The sequence below is a fragment of the Medicago truncatula genome, chromosome 1 (genome assembly GCF_003473485.1).
Source record: "Medicago truncatula cultivar Jemalong A17 chromosome 1, MtrunA17r5.0-ANR, whole genome shotgun sequence".
Taxonomy (NCBI): domain Eukaryota; kingdom Viridiplantae; phylum Streptophyta; class Magnoliopsida; order Fabales; family Fabaceae; genus Medicago; species Medicago truncatula.
The window spans coordinates 33,127,897-33,153,722 of record NC_053042.1 but is presented as its reverse complement, the minus strand read 5'-3'; the positions used below and the strand labels follow the sequence as shown (position 1 = coordinate 33,153,722).

The following is a 25,826-nucleotide window of genomic DNA, read 5'->3' as shown; positions in this document are numbered from 1 at the left end:
ATATCAGGCAAAAGATCATTGGTGATTGATCAAAGCTTCAAACGACTCTATTTTGAAAATTCTGGCAATTCACAACGTCTCTTTCACACCTCTATATAAAGGAGTGAAGACTTAGAGTTTTGTACAGAACAATACCAAAAATTACAAGTGCCAAAACTCTGCTGAAATTGTTCTGCATTCAATTGTTCACTTAGAATTTCTTATCAACTTTCATATCTTAGAAATTCTAGAGTCTTAAGAGTCTGTATCTTATTTGTATTGTGAACATCACTGATTGTATATCAAGTGTTCAACCTCAAACATTTTTCTTGTAATTCTGTTTGAATTTAGAAGTCTCTTGCAGTTGTGCTTGAGCATTAGAAGTCTCTTGATTGTGTTCAGAAGCATAGGAAGTCTCGTGCAGTTGTGCTTGAGCAATTTGAAGTCTCTTGCTAGTTTTAGCAGTGAGCATTTGTAATTAGATATTATATTGTGAACTCTCATTGGAAGTGCAAGGGGGACATGACTGACTTCCGGTTTGTGGAAGGAACTTGTATAAATTGTCTTGTGTCTCTCTTCTCTCTTTCTCTGTTTTATCCGCTGCATCTAGTTCTGAATATCACTTCAGAAGTGGAACTCTATCTGCTTCTGATCAGTGTTTTCAGCTTAGAAGAAAAAGAAGAAAAAACTAATACAATTCAACACCCCTTCTTATGTTTTTCTCACCTTCAAATTATTCTAAGATTTCATCAAGTTATGTTGGTTTGCAATGCAGAAAACAAAAAAGTTTCAATAACATATTCAACACAAACATTATCATAACCTTCGATGCTACTAGACAATGATAATAAAATTAAAGGTTTTGCATTCAGCAATTTCAAAAGCAAGGCATCACTTTAAATCTTAACAAAGGAAAATAAAATTATTAGTCTTGGATATAAGGTGTTTCGACATGCTCTCCAGCTCCTCGAGATGACCCTAAAGAACATCTATTTATTTCTCTTTGTTATTCTTATCAAGCAAATTCACAACGATAGTAATTACATTGTTGATCTTCTCACTTTCTTGAGGGGGAGAGCTTCAAATTAACAACCGTCTTTCTTTAAAGTATTTTTCATATTGTAAACACAAGAATCTAATGCACTCGTTACCTTGGCCTTCCTTAAGAATTGCATATCTTCCACATGGTATTTCTCAGCTTCTTTAATCAATTTTTTCAATTTCTATTTGTTCAATTTTTTTTTTCTTTCAATTTCTAACACTGACAGCCTTTCTTTGTCATTTTTAATGGTGATCGCGTTTGTATTGCCCAAATGAACAATACACATTATTGTCACTAGCTCCTGCTCTCTCACCTTTGTATACCCTAATCAAGACCCTACACTGATTATCATAAAGGGTAGGTAGTATATCCGTTTGTCACAAGTATGGAAGTGTTTTTAGGAATCATAAAACAAAATTAATAAAATTGAATTGAATTTTCCCCCCAATATATGGAGGTGAAAATTGGAAAATTGATCGTGACTTTATAAATAAAAAGAAGTGAAAAGGAGAGTTTCTTTATAACCTATAAACCCAACGGACCAACTCGCCCCATCATCGTCCTGCTTTTTAGCAAGTTAGGCGGAGCAGACACCTTACTTGTGGCAGGTTCAAAATCTCAACCCACCCTGCTAAAAATGGTGGGTTAAACGGGCCAACCCGACGGGTCCAACCTATTTTGACTTCCATAGGTTGACCTATATTTGTGTAGATGTACAGGGTCAGGTTTTAAAAAATAAATTAATTAAAAGACTTAAGTGATTATTGTTCAAACACCTACAAGTTTAGCAATATTACCAGTCCATAATATTCACATACAAAAAAAAAAAACTTTTGGCCATTTATAGATGTTTTTACAAACAAATAAATAATCAATTTTACATTAAAGATCAATTGAAAGAATGCACATATTCAAACTGCAAAACAAATTATCACGACCAATCTAATCAATAAATTGAAAACAATAACAAATAGAAGTTAAGTTTTAACAAACAATTAGTATTTGTCTGATATATATCATGGTCGATTTAAAAAAAAACTATGGCGAATCTCCATAATTTTGTCAAATTCATCATGTGTACCAAAAATATATTTAATCAAAAAAATGAATCAACTTTAGGTGCCATATTTCCGAACAATAACTTCAAGTCATTCTGCAAAGGTGTTAAGTTCAAGTCCAAGCACATAACCCTCTTACTATTCAATCTTTTTAATGTTGGGATTTTTCCAACAACCTTATTTTTCTTCACCGAAGAAAATCCCTCGTTGACGCTAATCTTGTGCCTTCTCATATGTCCTCCCAAAGCCTGGCCAAGAGAAAATTCTTTACCACAAATGTAGCACCCATGCATTTTGGGGTTATTCAACAAACCTAAAGTTTGAGCATGTAGCTTGAGTTTCAAGGTATCTAGTTTGGGCCTTTTGTGACTAGCCCTATGGCCACCTAGGGCTTGAAACGAAGAGAACTTGCGGTTGCATGTGGTGCACTCAAATTCCACAGGACTAAAATGTTTCTTTGGTTTGGTTTCTTTGGGATGAGAGAGTAGAATTAGACAATTTGCCAAATCTATGTTCTCTACTCTTTCGTCTCTCATGGCTACGAAATTAAGAATAAAAATATTGTCTGTGCAAAAAAATAATAATTAAATTATGGAAGTGAAATACTCAAAATATTGTGATGAAGATGTTATGAGAAATAGAAATTGGTATTTATAGGCCGTTGGAGATAAACTCAAGGACTTTGACTTTAATTATTTAAATAAACCAATTGTTGGAGGCTTTTTTTGTTTATTGAAGAATGTTTCAAATCTATGGAAACTTAGGAAGTAACGGTTATATAAGAGTTTATAATAATGAAATGAATGCATGCAGAATTTGCAAATTGCATGTTGCCATACGTGTTGGGCTCTTCTCAGTATTAATAATAAAGTAATATATAATAATTGGGGGAGGGGGCTTATGCAAGAATAATAATAACCGTGTGGGATGAAATGTTTTTCTGGCGTGCTAAACAGTGAACAAGTCATTTGTGACGAGCTACATATTTGAAAAATTATCACAAGCAAATGAAGAAAAAAAGTGTGGCAACTTAGGAACTATATGCGACTTTTACTTCTTACTTTCTGGTGAGCAACCTCCTTTTTTGTATAAGTCATTTTATATTAAGACAAACATTTACGATAAGGATAAAGTTACATGCATGACTAAGCTATATACTATATACAGATTAATTGTTGGACCACAATATAAATGCGTATCCCAAATAAGCTGTATTTGGCAATACTTTTTGAATTTTACTATATGAAACTAAAATACATGTATACTTAAATTAGTAAAATATAAACCCCCCGTTCCTTCTTCCAGTGCATGTAGTCTACGGCAAAACATTGCTTGAAAATAGTAATAAACTCAACTTATATTAATTACAAAAAAAAAATAAAAAAAATACAGAACTTACAAATTTCTTGGTTCATATTTTTATTGAAATAAACATTTATTAGCTAGGTATTTTCTCTGTCATTCACCCTAAACTTCTACTTAAAAGTTATGAAGTCCAATTGTTCTTAAAGTTTAGAGCGACAATAACGATTGACCACATATTTTCTACTTTTGAATGGGGCATGCATGGTTATTAAATTACTCATTGGTTTAAATTGCAGGTCACTTATTCTCAAAAAAGTCAATTGCAAATAAAGTTTCATCTTATTTTGACGATACTAATGAAAGAAATATTGTTACTCTATGTTCTTTCCATTCTTTCAAATTCTCTTTCTATATAATTAATGAAAGAGACTTTTGTAAAAATCTCATAATTTATGAACAACGTAATTTATGAACAAATGTGTGAACAACGTAATAACAATTTGTCACTATATAAGATTTCTATTTGTTCACTTGCTATGTGTCTCTTACTTTCGCCATTCATGGCTAGATTCTCTAAATTTGATGTATTAGAGACTCTATTGGACAAGGTTCTAATTGATTGGACACTATTTAATTACATGTTAGTGATTGTGCTAATAGCATTATTCTTACTACTACTTTCATCCTTAATTATATAGGATAACTGGCAAATAAAAAAAATTATCTTTAAATATAATACAATATACAAATATAGTAATTTAGTAATAGTCACACACATTTTCCTTTAAAAAAATTGTCACACATATTTAAGAAAAAAATATTATTCAAATAATTTTTCTTACACGTGATTTTTTTGCTAGAATATCTTAGAAAAAAACGGAGATAGTAGTATTTTTTATTTGAAACTAATAATCACTATGTTCATCTAGATCTAGAATAGACTCTTGCATGATCTTATAACATATCTTAAAAAAAAATGTTTACCACGTATAGGACATGCAATTTCATGTTGAGTTTGAAAATACTTTTTATTTTCAAATAAAATCAATTATACGAAAATAAAGAAATGCTTGCTTCATCTGACTCGTTATTAATTTATAGCTAGAATTTGGGCTACAGACTGCACTTCTGGAATAAATTACTGTGAATTATGTACAGTAACTTTGTACAATGATAATGACATAATGTGCTACAAACGACAACCCAACACAAACAAAACTAGAAATGGTCACTATCTTCCTTCAAACTTCGATGAGTATCAGAAATTTGGGAACCCATGGGCCATGAATGTGTTTCACAAATTTGAAGAAAAGAGAAAACAACTTCAGAAAATCAATTTTTTGTCAGTAGGAATAAAATAGTAATAAGGTACAATGATTCTTAATCTTATTATTATGAGAAAAATAATAATTTTGGTCTCTGTTCAAGATGAATGCGCTGCGTTGGATTCTATTTTGGCAGGCTTGGGTTTATTTAATTAGAATTATACTTAGTATGTGTGTGTAATGTGCTTAAATAACATAAATAGTATATACTACTATACTATTTATTCACTTGACAAATTAAAGTGATGATAATATAGATCATGGTCCATGGAGTTTGAATCACTTTTTCAAAATGATACAAAGGATCGGTGGGTGGGGATCATGCGACCCTTGTCCTTGTCAGTTGTCCACCTTGTGGTTGGTAGGTATATAAAGCACAAAATAAAAATAGAAGAAAAATATGGATTAATTTTTAGGGTCCTGCTAACCGGTGCCCCCGGGGCACTGGTTAAGCATACCATAAAAGGAAACTGTTTTTGACATTATTATAAATTAATTACACAATTTCAATGCATTAACTACTATATAATTTCCTTTTTCATACCCTTAACCAGTGCCCCGGAGGCACCGGTTAGCATTTCCCTAATTTTTATGCACCATAACATTCAATCAAATCACAATATAGTGTGACTTTCTTATGTCAGATGATCTTTAAAAAAAATTACAAATACTTAGATGGTGTATTTTTTAAAAAAATAATTTTACATTGAGTTATTTGATACTATGTACGTGCATAAAAAAAAAAAAAAAAAATCTCTCTTGATATATACAAATTAAATCTTACAAATATCACGTACAGTTTTATATTTTTAAATCCATTGTACTTAAAGTCTCTTAAAGGCTTATGGCATCCTAATAAATTGACAAGAGTATCTGTATTCCACAACTTTGACTCTTTAAACCAGCCATAAGATTAATCATATATAAGTTAACCATATATAAGTTGTTATTATTTCCTTCACAAAAAAAAAAAAAAAAAAAAAAAAAAAGTTGTTATTATTATTCCTTAAAAAAAAAGTTCCTATTATATTATCACCATCATCCATCTACAACTCTTTTTTTTATATACGCAACTATTTTCTGCAATGCGAGTTTGGTAACTCTTTCTCAATCTGACTAGTACGTAATACTCTAAGCCTAAACCGATCAATAACATAATTTTAATCATATTTTCAAAATTCAACAATAGAGCTGGTCAATCACATTATATTGCCTTTCAAGGTTACATGCATTCTATTCTATGGTGGTTGCATAAACAGAAGAAATAGAAAGACAAAAACATTCCCAGCACAAATTATTTTATTTAATTTATTGTTAATGTGGCAATGTTGTATTTTCAATTGCTTCCCAACGTGGATATATTGCAAATTATATGTAAAGTGCACCTTTATTTTGGCTATATATTCTATTTGAATTTTATAGTTTACCTATCATGGATAATAACAACTTAGGGGTGTATTAGATTAGGATTTTAAAGGACAATTTTTGTTTAAAAAATCTTAAGGATTTTAAAAGACTTTGCATGATTTTAATGATTTTCATGATTTTAATGGATTTCATCATTTTGGGCTTAATGATTTTAATCCTTAAAAATAAATAATAATGAGAATAAATTAGTAAAAAAAATGACTTGAACAAAACTTCAGTAAAATCGCCGAATTATTTTAATACTTGAAATAGTCTCTATGAAACTATAGCAAAATCACTTGAAATGAATTCCGTTTATTAAGTATTTCCTGTAACACTTGAAATTTTGTTTGTTACGTATTTTCTGTAATACTTGAAATGTAATAATATGGAACGTGCACAGGAACAATATTTTTTTTTTACTGGAGCATGAACAACAACGTTGTGACCGGAGAAACAACTTCCGTAAAAAAGAAAATAACGAGAAGCAAAAAAGTCTCAAGGCTATGTGTGGGAGACAAAAAAGTCTCAAGGCTAGGTGTGAGATTGTTGGTAGATATATGTTACACTAAAAAGTCTCACAAAATCCATTACTCACAACAATCCATTAAAATCCTTAGAACTTTGAATACCAATAGACAATTTTTAAGTTGTGTAAAATCTCAATTGAATACCTCTGGATTTTATTGGACTCATTAAAAAATCCTGAAAATCCTAATTGAATACCACCAGAATGTTTTAGATTCCTTAAAAGTCTTGATTGAATACCTAAAGACATTTTTAAAACAAAAAAGTCTTTTAAAATCCTTTGAAATCTCAATTGAATACACAAAACTAAGACCGAGTTATGGTTTTGAAGAGTTGAATCGATCAAGTTAATTATTATAAAATGTATTCGGATATCCTTATTGTTTGAGCTAATCTTGTGAATGTGATCCAGACTCATTTAACATTGTATTGCAGGTTAATGTGGGAATTAGAGTTAAGACTGTGAGGATTGTTATCGAAGTTATATGGAGTCTCACATTGCTCAACATTGCTATGTAAGAATTGGACTTAAGACCCCATATGTGCGAGAGTGAGCATTGAAGTTTCATATTGCTCATATTTTTAAGTCGTTGAATGCATAAATTTGTTTAGACATTCTCATTCTTTAACTAACTTTTGAAATAAAATTCAAATCTATTTAACAAATATAATATTAAAATTATACATTTTATTATTTCGATCATAATATATGGTTAACAACCAGGCCGGACCTCCAAATTATATGAGCCTCAAACAAAAAATTAAGTCTAATACTCACCCCCACTTAAATAAAAAAATATATGTTATATCCTTTTCTTTCTTCGGTACACGTTTGAATTTTTTTCTAGACTCTAGTTCTCTTTTTTGTACATAAATCTAATCATATCAAACCACCCCTAATTTGTATAATCATTTAATCAGTCAATCTGGAAGTCTATTTCATTGAAAGAATCACAACAATCATTTTTTTCTTCGCATAAACCATTCGTTTTACCCTTTTCCACAATAGAGGAGTGACAAATCCAAATGACACCGTTGGATAAATTTCATCTCTTTTACTTAATTTTTTTAAATGTCTTTCATATTTAGAAGTTCTTCTGATTCTGATTTTTTTTTTTGTAATAAAGTTTAGCTACACAAAAAAATTACGTTTTATTTTACTATGGACCTATTTTAGAAAGAGAGTCGAGCCTCCTATTTCACAGGAACGGTCCTGATGGTTACGGATAAGTTGTGTTATTTCAATTCTTTGTGTACATTTCACAAAATTTAATTGCTTAATACTTCACATATTTCTAGTATTAAAAAAGTACATCACATATTTCCGTCAAAATAAAAACCCAACATAATTGTTATTAATATTATTAAATTGTGGATCAATCTATATAATAAGGGAACTTCTATGATACATCCACAATTTTGAGTATACCGATACTCTTGTTGCACAAAATTTATAAATTAATGATCACTTTATATGCCATGAAATGGACACAATATGCCAACATTATTGAACACACGTTCATCCTTATCAAAATATGAACAAGTAAAAGAATGCTGCTTTATTCGGTTATCACACGGTTTTCCATATAATTTTACATTGAAATTTCAAACTTGTAAACATTTTACCCTACAATTAACAAACCCTGCACAACCCAAAGGTTAATTTAATTACAAGTCCGATGAAATGCAATAAATCATAAATATTTTTTAAAATACATAAACCAATAAATGTTACTACAAACAAATATAATTGAAAGAATTATAATGTACAAAAAGTTAGTGAGACTAAAATCAGAACAAAGAATTGTCAACTTTAGGTGCCTTGTTTCCAAACAACAACTTCAAGTCATTTTCTAAAGGTGTCAAATTCAAATCCAATTCCATGATCATAACTCTCTTGCTATTCGATCTTTTCAAAACAGGAGAAGATTTTGCTATCACTTGATAATTTATTGAAGAAGATGAAAACCCTTCATTATTAATCCTATGTCTTCTCATGTGTCCACCCAAAGCTTGACCAAGTTTGAATTCTTGTCCACAAATTGAACATTGATGCATTTTGGGCTTATTATTATGAATATTCACTTTGTGTGCTTCTTCTGAATCAAGAAGTTTCAGCTTCTTGTGACTTGCCCTGTGACCACCTAGGGCTTGAAAAGATGAGAATTTACGGTTGCAAGTTTTGCACTCAAACTCAACTGGAGAATATGTTTTGTTTTGTTGGGTTATACGAGAAGATAGTAACATTAGAGTTGTTGCTAAATCTATGCTCTCTTTTTCTTCGTTTTCTCTTTGTCTTTTCATCATGGGTATTAATGTATGAGATAGGTTGGTTAGTGAGGAACACTTAAACTCAACACGTCGTATTTATAGACCTGTGGAGAAAGTCAAAAAGGAAAACGTGGTCAACGGATTTTGTTGTTGATCAACTTGGAAATCAAGCAAAGTATTTTTTTAGTTCAACATGTGAAACTTGGTATAGTTTGGACATTTTGACTTGTAGGAAAATATTCGAATGCCCTCAATGCTTGCGTAATTGCTTACTATCGTAAAGCAACGATTCTTTCCTTTTTTGGTCAACATAGTGTTGTAGTATTTATTTTTGCTTGTACACTTTGCAGCCCCCAGATCCGCTGCAGTGAAAAACATTAAGGAAAAACTTATTTAATGCAAATTGGAATATCAAACATTAAACACGCATTTACACACATTAATCAATCTCAACCATTAGTTAAGATCACTAAACTATAATTAAGTTATATTTAAAGGTTTTGCTAATAAGTAGATATCCTCTCTATTAAAGAATGAATAAGAGTCTAGTTGATATTACAAATTTTTGAAATTCATACATTTATAATTTACTTCAAAACTATAATAATCAACTCAAAAGAAATAGACAGAATTTCGATCATTTGTTAACTTGTGTCTTAAGAGTAGATATTAAATAACTTTAAATTGATAATTTTACATGTGTAAAATCAATATGTTGACTATTTAAAAGTTGGTTGCGTGACTTTTTATTTTTATTTTTAAGTTGGTTGCATGAGTATTTCTACATTAAGTACATTAATGTGTGCCCAATACCAATACAAGTTTTAGCCTGACAAAAGTGTCTCATTTAGACATGGCAATGGGGCGGATCGGGGTCGGGTTTAAGCATCCTCGTCCCCGCCCCGGCTTCCATGCACCCGCCCCCGCCCTCGTCCCCAAACCATATCGAGGGTAAAAATTGAACACCCAATCCCGCCTCCAATGGGGACGGGTCTCCCAGATCCGCCTCCACTCCCACCCGCAAATACTCTGTTTTTTATTATTTTTTGACAAAAATAAACGATATTCATTCATTCAAATTGATAGAGTACATCGATACAATAAAAATCCAAATTCGCTAAAAACAAAAAGGATGAATCTGTGAATAAACTCACAACATCCATGTTAATAGCATAAAACGGCAAAGTACACATGCCTACAAATATGACTAATATGACTGTAATCATGTCTCCGGATCTGCAACGTTGATGACGCCAAAGTCATTGTCATTGATCGGATCTACACTTGCTCAAAGCTGATCATTCAACCTGAATCAAATAAACACCGCACTAAGACGGGAAATCAAAAACACACCGCACAAAGACGTGAAATCAAAACAAACAGAGTCGTTCAGAGACGACGAAATCACAAAAACAAACAAAAGAAAACAGAAAATATATGAAATCACTTATTCAATTATGATAGAAGGAAAAACAATTCCAAGGGGTGATTTTTGGGTCAAAATTGACCCTAAATCACCCGTCTAAAAAGAAGAAGACGAAGAAAAGGGCGACGGCTAGGGTTTGAGAAGGAGAGAAGAGAGAGGAAGAAAGGGGAAAAAAAACTCTATTTTTTATAAAATATTTAAAAAAATGAATATTTTTTCATTATTTCATAACAACAAAAAACAATAATTATATTAATAATCCTCTTTAAAAAAATTATATTAATAATTAAATATCTAATAAACTTTTTTCAACAAGAGAAAAATAATTATAATAAATATGTTTCTAAAGAGTAATAATGTATTAAAATAGGTTCATGCTTATCGAAATAAGATTATAAAATTTAATAAAATCAATTTCAAAAGGCGGGTGTAAGAATCCCCGGACCCGGACCCGGACCCACCCCCATACTAAAAATCCAAATTTCCCCCACACCCACACCCAATTAAATCGGCTTTTCCCCGTTAAATTCGGGGCGGGGTGGGTTTTGTTGTCATGTCTTGTCTCATTCATCTCTAAATAACCTTTTTTTTTTGTCTAGTAGCCTAGTGGCTAGAGTTCACACAACTAAATGTGGAGAAGTGGGGTATCTGGGATTCGAACCTCGGCTCTTGCATAAATTATGCAATGTCCCTACCAACTGAGCTAAGCTCACGAGGACATCTCTAAATAACCTTTATTGTTTCATTAATATTAATTCATCTCACAATATAAGTTTTAGCCGCACGTGTCTCATTTTATATGTCATACTCTCTCCAGTTTTATTTATAAGCAAATTTAATTTTTAGATTTATTGAATAAATGATATATGTGGTCATCAAATTCGCTTATAAATGAGATCGGTGAAAAAAAAAAATTTCACGTGCTTTTTTTTACTTTAACAATGAAATGTTAATTTTGTTTTTTCTATTTTACTCTAACAATTTATAATTTTCTCTTTTCTAAATTGCTGTAATTTATTTTTCTCATACTATTACTGAAAGCCAATTTTATAAAGTAATTCATAATATATCTTTCCTATATAAATTAACTATGTTTTCTTAAATTGAGTGTCATGTGTCAAAGTGACTTACTCCTTTCATCTCAAATTATAAATTGTTATGCAATATAAATGAGTAATATTATTTATTTTTCTATTATACCATTTACTTGTCATTCTTTCTTTTTTTCAATTATCTTAATATAATTTTAATGGGTCTTGTTAACGAGTGTCCTTAAGGCACTCTTTAAGAATTCTAAGAAAAAATAAAATTCTCAAATGTATTTATTTAAAATGTATCGATTGCACACATTTCCATAGATTATATATTTTTAATTTATTTGAGATTATCGAAGTGACGTAGAATTTAGGATAAAAGGAGAATATTTTAAGACAAGGTCGTGTTTTAATTAAAAGCATTGTTATTTCTCGCGAGCGACAATTTAACGAAAGCATAAAAAATTCATTTCTGCCGTTAGATGTTCCTTTCACGAAATACACAAAGTGGTTGGACGTAAATTAAAGCATTTGCTACCCAACATAAGTTCGTAACATGCAGCATTTCCCTTTCCCTTTCCCATTAATCTAAAACAAGATGACCGGTATGAATAAATGTGTGTCACACATTACTACTATGTCTATATCATATAGAATCCAAATACTTACGTGTTTTGAATTATTGAGCAACCGAGTGAATGAAGCTTGAGAACTAAGCTACTTGTTGCACAAGTAAAAAGTTCAATGAAACTTCTATGACTTTTTGTAAGAATATTTTGGTACAGTTTCTAGTAAGTTTTAATGTTAGAAAATTCGTTTGTGTGGGTGGAGTGCCATGTCGTAAGGGTGAACGGATTTTCTGTCTCCATTCCAACACGGACACCGTCATAAGTAAATGTGTGCCAAAATCGGGAATATATCAAATTATGAGTGGCAAAAACTTGTTTTTCTTTGGTGTTCTGATTGGTAGTTTCACATCTGAAAATTGGTTAGCTTAATCCTGATTGGAAGCCATCATACATACTCCTTCACGTGCGTTGTAGTTGTCAAATTAAAAAAGAGCAGCAAATCTTGAAAAATAGAAAAATCTATCGGCTGACATTGTAGTTAAAACAAGTTTTTTTTTTAAGGATGTTAAAGAAGTTGAAAATGACTAGAATTAAAAGAATGCAGCTACATTAATAATGTACTATTATGGTTTATTTTGGGGAGTCGGGCAAGAGTAGTAATGGGTCAATCGTCCAAGACTTTGACACAAAACTTTTATCTAAAATTTTAAAACATTGAATTATAATTTGAAAAATCTCTCTTATATATCAAATATTTCTAAATTATTTGAATAACTTAGATGTTTGGGTAATTGCTAAAAGGTAAGTAACAACTCTTCTTGCCTACAAAAGAAAGTAACAATTCTTCTTTTTTCCTATAAAAATAATATATATAGACACTTGGTAAATAGGAGTTTCATTATATTGGGTATGTTTTAATTATTCAATCAGTTAATATTATATCATATTTTTATATTAATTTTATCTACAGGTTATCGATATCCAATCCAATTTCACGTATTTTAAAATGTTTTTTTGCAGTATTAGCACGATCCAAAATCTACTGGAGTTGAAAAATATATACTTCAGTGAATGAATCTCGACCATTATATCCTAATTAGTATTTACTATTTTCTTTTCGACCCTTATAATTTTTTTTTTCATATTATTTATGAATGTGATTTATATAAAATAATTCATAATTTATTTTCCAAAAAAAGTTAACTAGTACGTAATGCTAAGTACAACGAAATGTGAAATCACGATTTCTTCAAAAATGACATGGCAGAATACTATCCCTTAGATTTCAGTCTTATTTGATTACCGTTTCATTAAAAAAAAAAAAATACATATGATACACCACCCCATAATTTCCGGCCAGACATAAATTTTATTTGTTAACATTTATTTTAACACTGTTTCGTGATAAAATCTTTCTTGATATATAGGACTGCTCTTTCTTAATTTAAGTTTCATGCCCCAAAACAAATATTAATTTAAAACCAGACCACGAATATCAATAAATGCGTCACAAGTTACTACTATATCCAAAAGGAGTTTCGGGATATTGAGCAACCGAGTGAATGAACCTTGAGCACTAAGCTACTTGTTCTACAAGTACAACGTTCAAAACTTACATTATTTTTTGCAAGAATATTCTTGTACATTTTCTAGTTTCTAGTATTAATACTAAAAGTTGGAAGATTCGTTTGTGTGGAATGCGTTGTTGTATGGGTACATGTGAGGGAATTTCGGTCTCCATTCAAAATGCACCAACTTGGTCCAAAAACGGGAATTTGATCAATTGAGTTGCAAAAACATGTTTTTCTTTGTGTTCTGATTGGTTGGTATAACAGTTTCACTTTCACATCTAAACATTAGTGCTACAGCAGTATAATTTATCTTAATCCCTAAGGAAGACACACTCCTTCATATGTGTTTGTAGTTGTCAAATAAAAAATAGCAGCAGATTTTGAAAATACAAAAATCAAAGTGTTGTATTGTAGTTTATTTCAGAAGTTAAAAATGACTAATAATAAAAAGGATGCAGCCACATTTATCATTATGTTGGGTGGTCCCAGGGAGTGGCAGAAGGAACCACTAACTAGTTATGTCTCGACCCATCAAAACATTGACACATCATTTTTATATTAAGTACTCTCTTCGTTCTTATTTATAAACAGAAATATGTTGATAAAAATTGATATATTTAATACAAAGTTAAGACTAAATACATTGATTTTCTTTGACTTATTTTTGTTTATAAATAAAAATGGAGGGAGTATATAAGTAGTATATCAGTTACCTCTCTTATTTATCAAATCTTTCATCTATTAATAGTCGATGTGTAACTAACTAGTCACGTTTGACTTTCAACTTGTTAATAATTGTCAGAACACCAACTTGATATAAGGGATAAGTGAAACGGTAAAACAAAAATATCTAAAGAAACACGGTTTTAATGTTTAGTTACATAATTTGATTAAGTATGTCTATGTCTCCGATTATAGAGTAAGTGTAGTTCCATCATATCATATTGAGAAGGAAAATGATTCATAAACACCCTTTTTCCATACCACTTCTCTATACACCCTTATATGGCAGGGTATTTTTGGTAATTTCGCAAACCCTTTTTTTCAATCCTGTCACTCTCTCCATTCCTCCTCTGCAACGTGAAACACACACTCTCACTTTCTTCCTTTTTCCTTCCTTCTCCTCACCGGCTATGAACCACCGTCGTCACCACCATCTCCGTTGTCATTGACCTCACTCAAACGTTCCCCTTCTCTCTCTCTCTCTCTCTCTCTCTCTCTCTCTCTCTCTCTCTCTCTCTCTCTCTCTCTCTCTCATCTCTGCATTCTCTTTATGACTTTGCTTGTTCTTTCTCATTTGAGTTTTCAGATCTGACTTGAGGGCGGCGGTGTTGATGGGGGAGAGGGCGGCGGTGTTTCCAGATCAGATTTGAGAGAGGAAGAAAGAAGGCGAAGGAGGCGAGAGAGATAGGTGGAAGATAACGGTGTTTCAAAAAACGACGGCGTGGTTGCTACGATGGCGGTGATGATAGTGGCGGCGAGATGAGAGGAGGACAGTTGTGGCATAGATCTGGGTTTTTATTATTCCGGCGCCGTCACCGTCGAGATGAGAAACGAACAAAGCGGCCGTTGCCGGTGGCTGGCGAGGCAGAGAAAGGAAAGAGGAAAAGTCAATGGTTGGATGTGTTGTTTTTAATTGATTAATAAAATAAATAAAAAATAAAATAAAGGCACTTAAAATGATTACTTTATATTATTTTTTTTACATGTGGAAGGTGTATATGGTGGTATGCCACCTAGGGTGGTTCACCTATCACCACTCTATTGATAATGAAAGAATTAAAGTGTATGATGTAACATATCATATATAAATATTATTTTACTAGATAAATGAATCCATAAATGTCACTACTTACAAAAAAAAAAAAAAACGAAAGAATACATCATGATAATATGTTCAAAAATTTGGCGAGACTAAAATCAGACCAAAGAATTATCAACTTTAGGTGCGTTGTTTCCAAACAACAACTTCAAGTCATTTTCTAAAGGTGTCAAATTCAAATCCAATTCCATGATCATAACTCTCTTGCTATTCGATCTTTTCAAAACAGGAGAAGATTTTGCTATCACTTGATAATTTATTGAAGAAGATGAAAACCCTTCATTATTAATCCTATGTCTTCTCATGTGTCCACCCAAAGCTTGACCAAGTTTGAATTCTTGTCCACAAATTGAACATTGATGCATTTTGGGCTTATTATTATGAATATTCACTTTGTGTGCTTCTTCTGAATCAAGAAGTTTCAGCTTCTTGTGACTTGCCCTGTGACCACCTAGGGCTTGAAAAGATGAGAATTTACGGTTGCAAGTTTTGCACTCAAACTCAACTGGAGAATATGTTTTGTTTTGTTGGGTTATACGAGAAGATAGTAACATTAGAGTTGTCGCTAAATTTATGCTCTCTTTTTCTTCGTTTTCTCTTTGTCTCTTCATCATGAGTATGTTTGTAAATGTGAATGTGTGTAATGTAGGAGATGGGTTGGTTAGTGAACACTTGAAATAAGCATATCGATATTTATAGATTTATAGACTTGTGAATAAAGTCAAAAAAAGAAAACGTGGACAATGGGGTTTTGTTCAGCTTGTGAATGAATATAACAATAACTTATTATGTTGGACTTCTTGACTTGTTTTAAATAACGCAATTACCCCTCAATGCTTGCGTAATTGCTGAACGTGTTAAGGAGCATTCTTTTTCCTATCCAAAAAGGCAAAAACGATTCTTTACTAAATTTGGTCAACATATTGAAAAACATTTTTTTTCCAGCGTTTTGGGTACCACATCCACTGCAATTAATAAAAGGTGAAAGAAACGTTTTTCACCAAAAAATAAATAATAAAAAAAGTAAAAGGTGAACCTTTTGGTACTATTTTTTTATATCTAACTATTCTAAAGTAAATCTAAATTTTGAATTAATATTCTGTCGGTAATACCGGTACTCAACAAACTAATACTAAATAATTTGTCAAAAAAATAAACTAATAAATAAACAAACTACAAAATAATTTTAAAAAAAAATTAAAATGCACTCCCTCACTTAGTCAATCTCAACCATCAATTATAGATTAGACAACTAGTTTTAAACAAGTTTAGAAGAGAGGAGATGGTTGTGTTAGGCATCAACAACAACCTAAATACGTCTAATTTTACTAATTTTTATGATATAGACCAAATACGACTAATTTCACTAATTTTACGCATTATGTCTTATTTTACAGTGTTATGTTCCGAAAGTATTAAAATTTACTTTTGTTATTACAACTAATTATTCATTATTCTTTTTTTTTCAATTCTTGTAATTTATTTTTCTCATAATAGGGAAATTTTTTAAACTAATTCATGATTTACCTTTCTCTTACAAATTAGTTTTTTTTTTTTGAAGGATCTTACAAATTAGTTATGTTTCTTAATCTATGATGTCTTGTATTGAATTGACTCACTATTTTTTTATAACTGTGTAAGTATGCAGTAATTGTATAGAATCCAGATACGTGTTTAAAATTGTTGAGCAACCGAGTAAATGATGCTTGAGCACTAAGCTATTTGTTGTACAAGTACGACGTTCAGTGAAACTTCCATTATTTTTGGTAAGAATATTCTAAAATAATAAATTTCAACTTCTTATTAATAGGTAGAAGCTTCCTTTGTGTGGAGTACATGTCGTATGTATGATGTCGTATGTATGAGGCTATTGCTGGTCTCCTTTCAACACGGACGGTGACAAAGTGTACGGCTAAAAACAGGAATTGATCACATGGGTTGCAAAAACATGTTTTTCTTTGAGTTCTGATTGGTTACTATAACAGTTTCACATCTGAAAATTAGTGCTATAGCAGTATACCTTAGCTAAATCCCAATGGGAATGCATACTTGATACTCCTTCACATGTATTGTAGTAGTAGTCAAATAAAAAACCAGCAGATTTTGAAAATAGAAAAATCTAACGTGTTGCTTTGTAGTTTCAGAAGTTGAATATCACTGAAATAAAAAAAGAAAAAAAGGGGATACCCACATTTATGCTGTACTATATAGTTTATCCATACAGCTCACAAATTATGAACAGGTTGTGTGGTGATGCACACCTTAAGTACTTAGAAAGTTCAAATAGACACAGCAGATATAAACAAAATTGAAACTTATCTAGAAAATATGTTGACTTGTCGAGGATTCTAGAAAATGGACTAATAAAAACTATGAAAAATTTCCAATACATTTCTACACAAGTTCCAGAATTTGATTTAACTACAACTTATTCTCCCTTTACGGAGAGGAAGAAAAAAACGAGTTACATGACATGAAAGTCTCATTAGTTCTTACATCACACCAACAAGTGGTGCTCATCAGTTGATGAGCTTACCCTCATAATAAAACTCTACATATAAGCACAAGTTTGTTTGTCTAACTAATCAATTAACATTTGCAAATGGAGTTCTATTTTCTGTTAGACGCGGAATTTTGCTTTCTGTGGCGGTCCACTTTAATCGGTTTTCTGTGGAATTGTCTTCCACGATATCTGTTCTCATCTCCTCAATGGATGCATGGCTGGGGACTGATACAACTTTTTTGTTCAATGCTGAACTTGTATGCTTGTCAACCTGTTCATAAACAAAACAAACTTTAAATTGGGGCTAATTCAGAACGTCGTCGTCGTACTCATCATCATCATCATCATCATCATCATCATCATAATAATAATAATAATCATAATAATAATAATAATAATAATAATAATAATAATAATAATCTGCCAAAACTCCACAAAAGTAAACAAGATTAGTATACCAAGTAATCTTTAACAAGGCACTTTTCTGCTTCAATATTGATATCCGATACATTTCCACCATGCTTATCTTGTAATGAACTAAGCTGTTCCAACAATTGTGTCGTCATAGAATCAATTTCCTTCTTGTTCTCATGGTCCATCATTAGTGCACCTGGAAGCATTACAAATTTTTTCAACTGGTCAAATTAGCAAAAGGGACGCAAAAGAAAGCAATAAGATGGAAACAAGCTGTAACGGAAGAATTTCGAATTACCGTTCACATCTGCCAGCAGATTGTGTGTTCCTGCATCATAATCAGCATCCATAGATAATGACGCAGACACAAATTTTTGATCCAGAGAATGGTTTGTCAAGATATTTTTCCTGTTAAGCATTGATTACAGTTAAAGAAAGATTGGAAGTTGCTTCACCCTAGATTCTATCTCGTTAAGAAAACACCACCAAGACACTAACTAGAAGAAACTTACTTCACTGTAGATTCTATCTCTGCAAGATTGTTCTTGTGGAAATTGTTGAAGGACAACTGGGCACTTTCCCACTGCTTCTTGGAACAGTCCACTGTATTTGAACTGCATTGCATGTACAAAATAATTGAAACTCTTCTTTGAGACAAGCAGCAAGCAAGCAATGCCAATGGAAAATTCAGTCATATAAAAAAAAACTGCTTGTGTATACATATTCATCATCCATCCTTAACAAAAAGTGTTTGTGCAAGAATATATTGGCTACTTTTAACAAAGTCTAATCAAAATTAAAAAAATTGTGTTAAAAGGATATTAAATATTTTGTTATTAAAGGAAAAATGGTAATATTTTATGTCTCTTCGCTATCACCAGACACAAACAAAACTAAAATCGATTAATTTAAAACAAAACAAAGAAAGAACGAAAAAATGAAGAAGACGGACAAGAACAGGACAAACGAAAACTCACCAATCCTGGAGACAATCCTCTATTGTAGCTTTAAAACTGTTTACTGAAAATATTTGTTTCACAAATTGGCTATTTGCATTCTCTACATATTCATTAACTTCCTTGGTAGCATCTTTAGAAACTTGCTGCACGTTGAACATCTCTAGCTGCAACCTCTTAGACTGTTGCACACTGGCATCCTGCATATTCCTTGACGCCTCTGAGACCTAAAGCATATTTGCCAGAAGTCAGTCATACTATACTACTTACTGCAACAAAGAAATGAAACAAGAGGATGAATGCAGTCTACACACCATAGCAGTTCTCTTAGATGTTAAGTTTGCCAAAATTGCTGTAATTTTCTCCAAGGCCTCCTCCTCATCTCTTCCAGCCTCTTCCTGTTTAAGGTTGAAGGAAGAAAATCAACCTCACAAGTTTGACGTTTTAGAATCAATGTATAAGTAACAGTGTTTTCTTACCTTGAACTTCATCTCAAAATTTGACAATTGGTGAAATCTCTCCTTTTGAGTTTCTTCAACAATCTTCATTACTCTTGAAGAATGCATATTAATGTTGTCGAAGAATTTTACAGTTGCCTCTGAAACCACTCGTGCTGAAATAATACTTTGTTGTAATCCCTGCAATGATCCATTAAGTTTGCAATTGCATTATTAAACTATTGCTCTAATATTTTACACAAAAAACAGAACAAACCCAAACAAAAGTAGTTTCAAATGGAACATACTTCCTCTTGTTGTTGAGTGGAGAATGCTACCAGCTGTTTTTGCTCATCAAGAGAATTATGGATGCTGTCAATCACATCATTGGCTTCAAGAACCACAGTGGCAAGAAACTGTAAAGAAGGCATATCATGATTTCAACTTGAGATAGGAGAGCATGGAAACAAATAATTTTAGCATTCTTGGAACAGCCAAAGCATACAATGAAGCTTGAAACTAAAACAGAAAAACAAAACTAATATTCTTCAGCAATTAAATTACATTCTCAACAGCTAATGTCTGTGATGAAACTTTATTCTGTATCTGTTCCATATCAGATGAAGCTTTCATGTGCAATGTATTTGCTAGCTCCTTCAAGGTCCCAACTCCTGATGAATAAATTTCTGTCATTTTCTTGATCCTTGCTTCCAGAGCATGTGCTGCCTGAAAAAATATTGTCATGCAAAAATCAAACGATGAATGGTCGTTGCAAACAGAGACTGTAACTGAAATAGGATCCACTTTGATTTTCTTACATCACTTTTACTGGCAAGATGAGAGCAAACATGATCTTCCATGCATTTAAGTTGTTTCTGTTGTTGAGAAATAGATCCTATAATGGTTGTATGCAAATCTTTCAAGCTCCCATTCAAGAGAGAAGCAAAATTCACGATTATTTTTTTGTTTTCTGCCTCCATCCTTTCTTTGTGATCTGCAAGAAGAACTTACTTTCATTCAAGATATCATGTTGAAATAATGCAATAATATCTAGAAAGGAAATGAAAACCTTCAAAAACTTAAGTTTATACTTGATAGTTCTAAAAAATATATCTAATTTCTAAAACAATTAACGCATGATTAGGATATGCTCAAACTCATTTTCATGTCCCATGAAGCATATTTTCTTTTAAAAGGGCCACATATCAGGAACAAAGAACATATTGATGGAAAATGAAGAGTAAAGTAATCATACCCAACTTAGATGACAAAAAATTTATATCATCTGATGCATTCTGAAGATCCGTACACATTTCCTTTGCACGCTCAATCAAGGCATTTTCTGTTCATAAGCAAAATAAAGCATATAATTTAGTTAATTGAACAAAAACAGCATACAACCTCTGTAGCATATCATCAATTGATTTACCTGATTTCAGTAGTTTGGAAATGGTGCACTCCTTCTCCTTCAACTTTGAAACAACTAGCCTGTAATTCTCTTGAAGATCATGCAAGTCATTGCTGGTTTTTTCAAAATTCACCTAAAGAGTAATTTAATTTGATAAGATGCTTTTTTAAATAAGAAATTATGGAGGAAAAAAGAAATCCATTTTATGCACCTTGCAATCCTTAAGCTCGCATTCCAAATCCAGTTTCTGTTCTTGCTCTGTTAAGTAGAGCTCGCGGAATTTGTCTACTTGCTGCAAAATAAATGGGAAGAAATAATTTATCAATGAAGTTCATATGCACAAGCACAATAGGAATAAATGTCAACCAAAGACTCGGGGAATACTTTCTGACTAAGGTTGAGGTCATTCTCTAATTGATCTATCTTCTCACTCCTTTCCTGCATGAAGGGTTGATAAAACACAAATTAAGCTAGGGAAATCTAAATAAGTACCAAGAAAGATAGAACATGCATCTAAATATTGAATTTTCAGTGTGAAACTATATTTTAAACATTCTCGTCAAGAAAAGAGAGCATATTCAATGAAGATGCTCGTACATCTGCATTCAATATTCACATGAACAAAGATTCATGCAGAGGTTTTGCTTTCCTCGGACAATATTATAATACTATTATTGTAATATAGATATGCAGATACTTAAAGCAAATAAAGGACCTTCTTTTCAGCTTCTTCTTTGGCGAATCTTTCATGCGAAATATATACACCATTCTTTTCCCTCGCTGCTCGTACATCTGCATTCAATATTCACATGAACAAAGATATATGATACAAGGATCTTCTCTATGTTCCAGAACTTAAAATAAAAGTGAAGGTACCTTCTTTCATTCTCTCAATTTCCAAGTACAAGTCTTTCAACAAAACAGCCTTTGAAACTTTTTGGTTTGCCTATTAGAAAAATATTAGCTTTTATCAGCACAAAGCAAAAAACTACTGTTATGACATTTTTAAGGGGTAATGGCAGTGGTAACTGACCTCAGGCTTATTCTTTATATTTTTTGCTCTACTAGCATAGTCTAGGGTACTTAGTGTTTCTTCCAAACAATAAGCAGACGGACTAATAGTAGCAATAATGCATGTTTTAGTTTTCCCTCCTAAGGAATCTCGTAATATCCTTGTAAGCTTACTATCTCTGAAATAACAGACAGCCAAGAAGCATGCATATTAAGGTACAATTATTTTTAATACCCAACAATAATTGAAAACCATGTTAATATGAACCTATAAGGTACATGCGCAGAATGCTCCACAAGCGCATTTATCACACGTCCCAGGGTGAGTAAGCTCTTGTTTATCTCCCCTGCTTCTCTAGCACGGCCCTGTAATCATATTGTTGCAAACATATTGTAAGATCAAACATTACCATTTAAATTCACTTACAGTCGAGACTCGAGACAAAGAAAGAGGACCAAAATCAGGAGAAAAACCAAGTTATAACAAGCATTTTATGTCACTCTCTAACATCAGATTGCTCTAAATTAACATTAGTCATAAAACTTCTTGTAAATAGCAGAAAAGTAAATATCAAAAAGTCTTGCAATACTTATGTATATTTTGGACAATAAGTTCTAGCACAAATTAAAATCAGTTCCACGTCTCAACTTTTTCTAGAATCTCTCCCGTCCCATGTAACTTCATAAACATATCTATAAGCTTATATGGACTTTTCCATAAGCAAATATTGTAAGCTTGTTTTAGTTGAAAAGCTCATGTAAGCCAAAAATTAATCAAAATTGGGCCTTAGCGTTTGATGATGCTTCTTATTTTACTTCATAGAATAGTTTATGATGCTTCTTACTTCTTAGAATAGTCTACAGAATAAACACTTAAGCTGAGTTTCTTAGAATAGTTTATGATGCTTCTTACTTCTGTTAAAATAGTTTAAAGAATAAACACTTAAGCTGAGCATCCAAATACACCTAATTATTATTTCAATGCACTAAAAGATTAACTTGAATATGTGATATATCTGATTTGCTATTGGCCAAATGACAAATTGCTTTACAAATTAACAAAAGGAGAGTAAATCAGAAATTTTGCTTTTACCTCACGTGCTCCAGAACGTAGTATATTTTCTGATCCAGCCAAATCAACAAGATTAAGCTTGCCGCACTTAATCAACTCCTCGTCACCAATTACTGTTTCTTTCACATAGACAGTAATGGTGAACACCGAATGCGAACGACTGCACCAAAACGCGTTCATCAAGTTAAACATAGCTTCTGCCAACATAAATTTCAACAACAAAAGTAAAAAGAAACCTAGCTACCTGCTTCTCTTGTTAAGCAATGTCTCAGAAGTACGCCTCTTTGATGCTCCTCGTTCCAACAGAGTATAAATTTCATTTACACTATATACTGATTCTTCTTCAAGTCCTCTTAACAACACACTACCTTTTCCATCTTCCATAAGGGCTACAGGCTTCTTCACTCTTTCTTCAATAGGCCTAGTAGAATTGTCTTCTGGAGACAACAGATCAGTTATTTCTTCATTATAAAGCTCAAGAAATGTGACTTTCATGCTATAGTCAGCATTTTGTGTTTCCAAAATATCAAAAATTTGACGAACTGCTCTCGGAATAACACCAGCCTCAGCAGTTAAATCACCACCCTGCATTTATAAACATAAAAAAATATCAGTAATATAACATCATAAAACCGGTAGAAGGAAATGTGAATCGAGCGACAATAGTATACCTTATTTTTCATGCCACCCTCCATCGTATAAGTTTTACCAGTCCCAGTCTGTCCATAAGCAAAGACAGTACAGTTGAAACCATCGAGAACTTCATTGACAATCGGGGCAATTGCTTGGTCGTAAATCGATCTCTGTTGTGATTTCGGTCCAAAAACCTTGCCAAACAGATTCAAAAACAATTGTTAATCAATTATTACAGTATATTGTTATGATCACCATATCATAGTAAGATAGCTTTAAAAAAGATATACCTTGTCAAAATTGAAAACTTTCTCCACTTGTTTGTTGGCTATAGTATGCATAACAGTCACTTCCCTTTTATTTTCATTACACGACACCACCTTCGGAACATTCGATCGTTGTTCTTCATCGCTTAATGGCCTAATATTAGAAAATTAAATTAAAGTTCTAATAATTGGAAATATTACAAATCATAAAAAACAAAAACAAAAAAAGTAAGCTAATTAGAAAATGACCTGCATCGAAGTAAAACTTGAACATTGGTTTCTTTATCTTTGTTATCCTGACGGTTAGGGTTCCGATCAGAGCCACGTGAATCGGGACGACGGCGTTCGGGTCGAGGTGTTAGAAATGGAGCTGGAGATGGGATTGTCATCCCTAACCCTACTTTCTTAGAGTGATCTGGGGTCATTGACGTCATATTTGTAGCTTCACTGAAAACTCTGCTGAAACAAAACCCTAATTAGTTTGGTATTGTGAAGAAGGAAAAAGAAGAGGGAAAGAGAAAGTTGAGATGAAAGGTTACTTGATCGGAGAATCTGAGAAAGGGTGGTGGAAAAGAGATTTTTATGATTTTGGTGTTGAAATTTTTTTGATTCTGAAAGCGAATTTGAAAATGAGAAGAGGATGTTGGGTTGCTTTATCAACGGCTACTTGTGTTCAGCTCGATAGACGTTATACGCTCTTCAGCTCCTTCGACCCAAAATTTCAAACTTTGCTATATTTTTTCATTTAAATTTGGAAATGAAAATAGTTTGAATTTGGGGTAACGTGACAAATATCTAAAAATGAAAAGCCTATGTTTTTTTTTAGAGGATGAAAAACCAAAATTTTAGTAAAGTAAGTGAGAAAAACTTTGCTATAATATACGCCAAAAAAACTTTGCTGTATTTTTTTTTTAAGGAAAAAAAACTTTGTTATATTTTTCTATTTAAATTTGGAAATGATATACGCCAAAAAAAACTTTGGAAATAATAGTTTAAATTTGGGGTAATGTAACATCTTGTTAGAAACTCATTCATACAATGAATAAGTGAGATATTTGAGTTGTCAAAAAAAAAAAAAGTTAGATGTTTGTGGTTCGAACTCTGACTCTTTCATAATGGTTAAGAATAAATAATTCAATGCATTAGGCCTTGGTCTTATTTGATACCTAAAAAAGATAAAATTAAATATATATTTTCTTTAAAATGAAGTAGAAAATCCTACATTTTCTAAAATTCAATGCTTTTATAAATTCAAAATCGTGATAGCGATTGAGTTTACCGCTATTAAGCAAAAAGTCCGAGTTCGCTTGAATTCATCCTAGGTTCTTGCTCATGTACATTCATGCATCACTCTTCTTTTATAGTTTGGTTTTGGGTTCGTACACAGATTTGCTAGATTGTACGGGTGTTGTTGCGTGTTTCTGCACTTTTTTTTTTTGCCCAATAAACCAGATTGTATTATCGTGTGTTGTTTTTTGTTTTGTTCACTTATGATCTACCGATTGTAAATTGTCGTATTTGATCTATCTAGGATTAGTAGGTGGTCTTCCATTTGTACCCTATATCAATATTGAATAATATTTATTAGTGTTTATTATTCCCTAAAAAAATATTGTTTATTACTATACTATTATTTATTATTTTATCTAGAAGGGGTCGTATAAACTAATTTATATATTTTTTAAGTTAAAAAGTTTTCAGGCCCTACAAAAGTATCATGTTTTATTTTTATTTTTAATTTTAATTAATTAATTCTTCTAAAATTTTCCTTCAAACAATGGTCCTCAGT

General features: G+C 31.8%; 4 protein-coding genes across 5 annotated transcripts; all 4 read right to left on the bottom strand.

Annotated features, from left to right (window-relative positions):
* Window positions 1–2,007: 2,007 nt before the first annotated feature.
* LOC25484098 (zinc finger protein ZAT11) lies at window positions 2,008–2,694 on the bottom strand. Its single transcript, XM_013612853.3, has one exon. It carries the CDS (start codon window positions 2,613–2,615, stop codon window positions 2,118–2,120), a length of 498 nt encoding a protein of 165 aa, XP_013468307.1. The 5' UTR covers window positions 2,616–2,694; the 3' UTR covers window positions 2,008–2,117.
* A 5,486-nt stretch (window positions 2,695–8,180) lies between these two features.
* On the bottom strand, window positions 8,181–8,968 carry LOC25484097 (zinc finger protein ZAT11). Its single transcript, XM_013612852.3, has one exon. It carries the CDS (start codon window positions 8,949–8,951, stop codon window positions 8,436–8,438), a length of 516 nt encoding a protein of 171 aa, XP_013468306.1. The 5' UTR covers window positions 8,952–8,968; the 3' UTR covers window positions 8,181–8,435.
* Window positions 8,969–15,304: 6,336 nt separating this feature from the next.
* On the bottom strand, window positions 15,305–16,017 carry LOC25484096 (zinc finger protein ZAT11). Its single transcript, XM_013612851.3, has one exon. The coding sequence runs from the start codon at window positions 15,949–15,951 to the stop codon at window positions 15,436–15,438; it is 516 nt and encodes a 171-aa protein (XP_013468305.2). The 5' UTR covers window positions 15,952–16,017; the 3' UTR covers window positions 15,305–15,435.
* Window positions 16,018–17,683: 1,666 nt separating this feature from the next.
* LOC25484095 (kinesin-like protein KIN-5B) lies at window positions 17,684–24,773 on the bottom strand. Of its 2 annotated transcripts, none has more exons than XM_024778972.2 (24): window positions 24,577–24,773; window positions 24,287–24,496; window positions 24,062–24,191; window positions 23,810–23,965; window positions 23,383–23,723; window positions 23,160–23,298; window positions 22,335–22,432; window positions 22,089–22,245; window positions 21,932–22,001; window positions 21,771–21,847; window positions 21,440–21,493; window positions 21,267–21,347; window positions 21,077–21,188; window positions 20,903–20,989; window positions 20,466–20,641; window positions 20,212–20,373; window positions 19,956–20,063; window positions 19,690–19,848; window positions 19,525–19,608; window positions 19,232–19,437; window positions 18,767–18,868; window positions 18,553–18,662; window positions 18,299–18,450; window positions 17,684–18,111 (listed from the first exon to the last, which is right to left on the bottom strand). In XM_024778972.2, the coding sequence occupies exons 2-24, from the start codon at window positions 24,469–24,471 to the stop codon at window positions 17,923–17,925; spliced, it is 3,135 nt and encodes a 1,044-aa protein (XP_024634740.1). In that variant the 5' UTR covers window positions 24,472–24,496; window positions 24,577–24,773; the 3' UTR covers window positions 17,684–17,922. The 2 variants fall into 2 exon arrangements, with proteins under 2 accessions (XP_024634740.1, XP_013468304.1); XM_013612850.3 differs by having other exon boundaries at window positions 24,287–24,493.
* Between the last annotated feature and the right edge of the window lie 1,053 nt (window positions 24,774–25,826).

Excerpts from the sequence above, each read along its gene's own strand:
- LOC25484098 (XM_013612853.3), bottom strand. The coding sequence starts at position 2,615 with ATGAGAGACGAAAGAGTAGAGAACATAGATTTGGCAAATTGTCTAATT.
- LOC25484097 (XM_013612852.3), bottom strand. The coding sequence starts at position 8,951 with ATGATGAAAAGACAAAGAGAAAACGAAGAAAAAGAGAGCATAGATTTA.
- LOC25484096 (XM_013612851.3), bottom strand. The coding sequence starts at position 15,951 with ATGATGAAGAGACAAAGAGAAAACGAAGAAAAAGAGAGCATAAATTTA.
- LOC25484095 (XM_024778972.2), bottom strand. The coding sequence starts at position 24,471 with ATGACGTCAATGACCCCAGATCACTCTAAGAAAGTAGGGTTAGGGATG. Across the intron at positions 22,433-23,159 it reads TACGTTCTGGAGCACGTGAG|GGCCGTGCTAGAGAAGCAGG; the intron begins GTAAAAGCAAAA and ends ATATGATTACAG. Across the intron at positions 18,869-19,231 it reads GAGGATTGTCTCCAGGATTG|TTCAAATACAGTGGACTGTT; the intron begins GTGAGTTTTCGT and ends CATGCAATGCAG.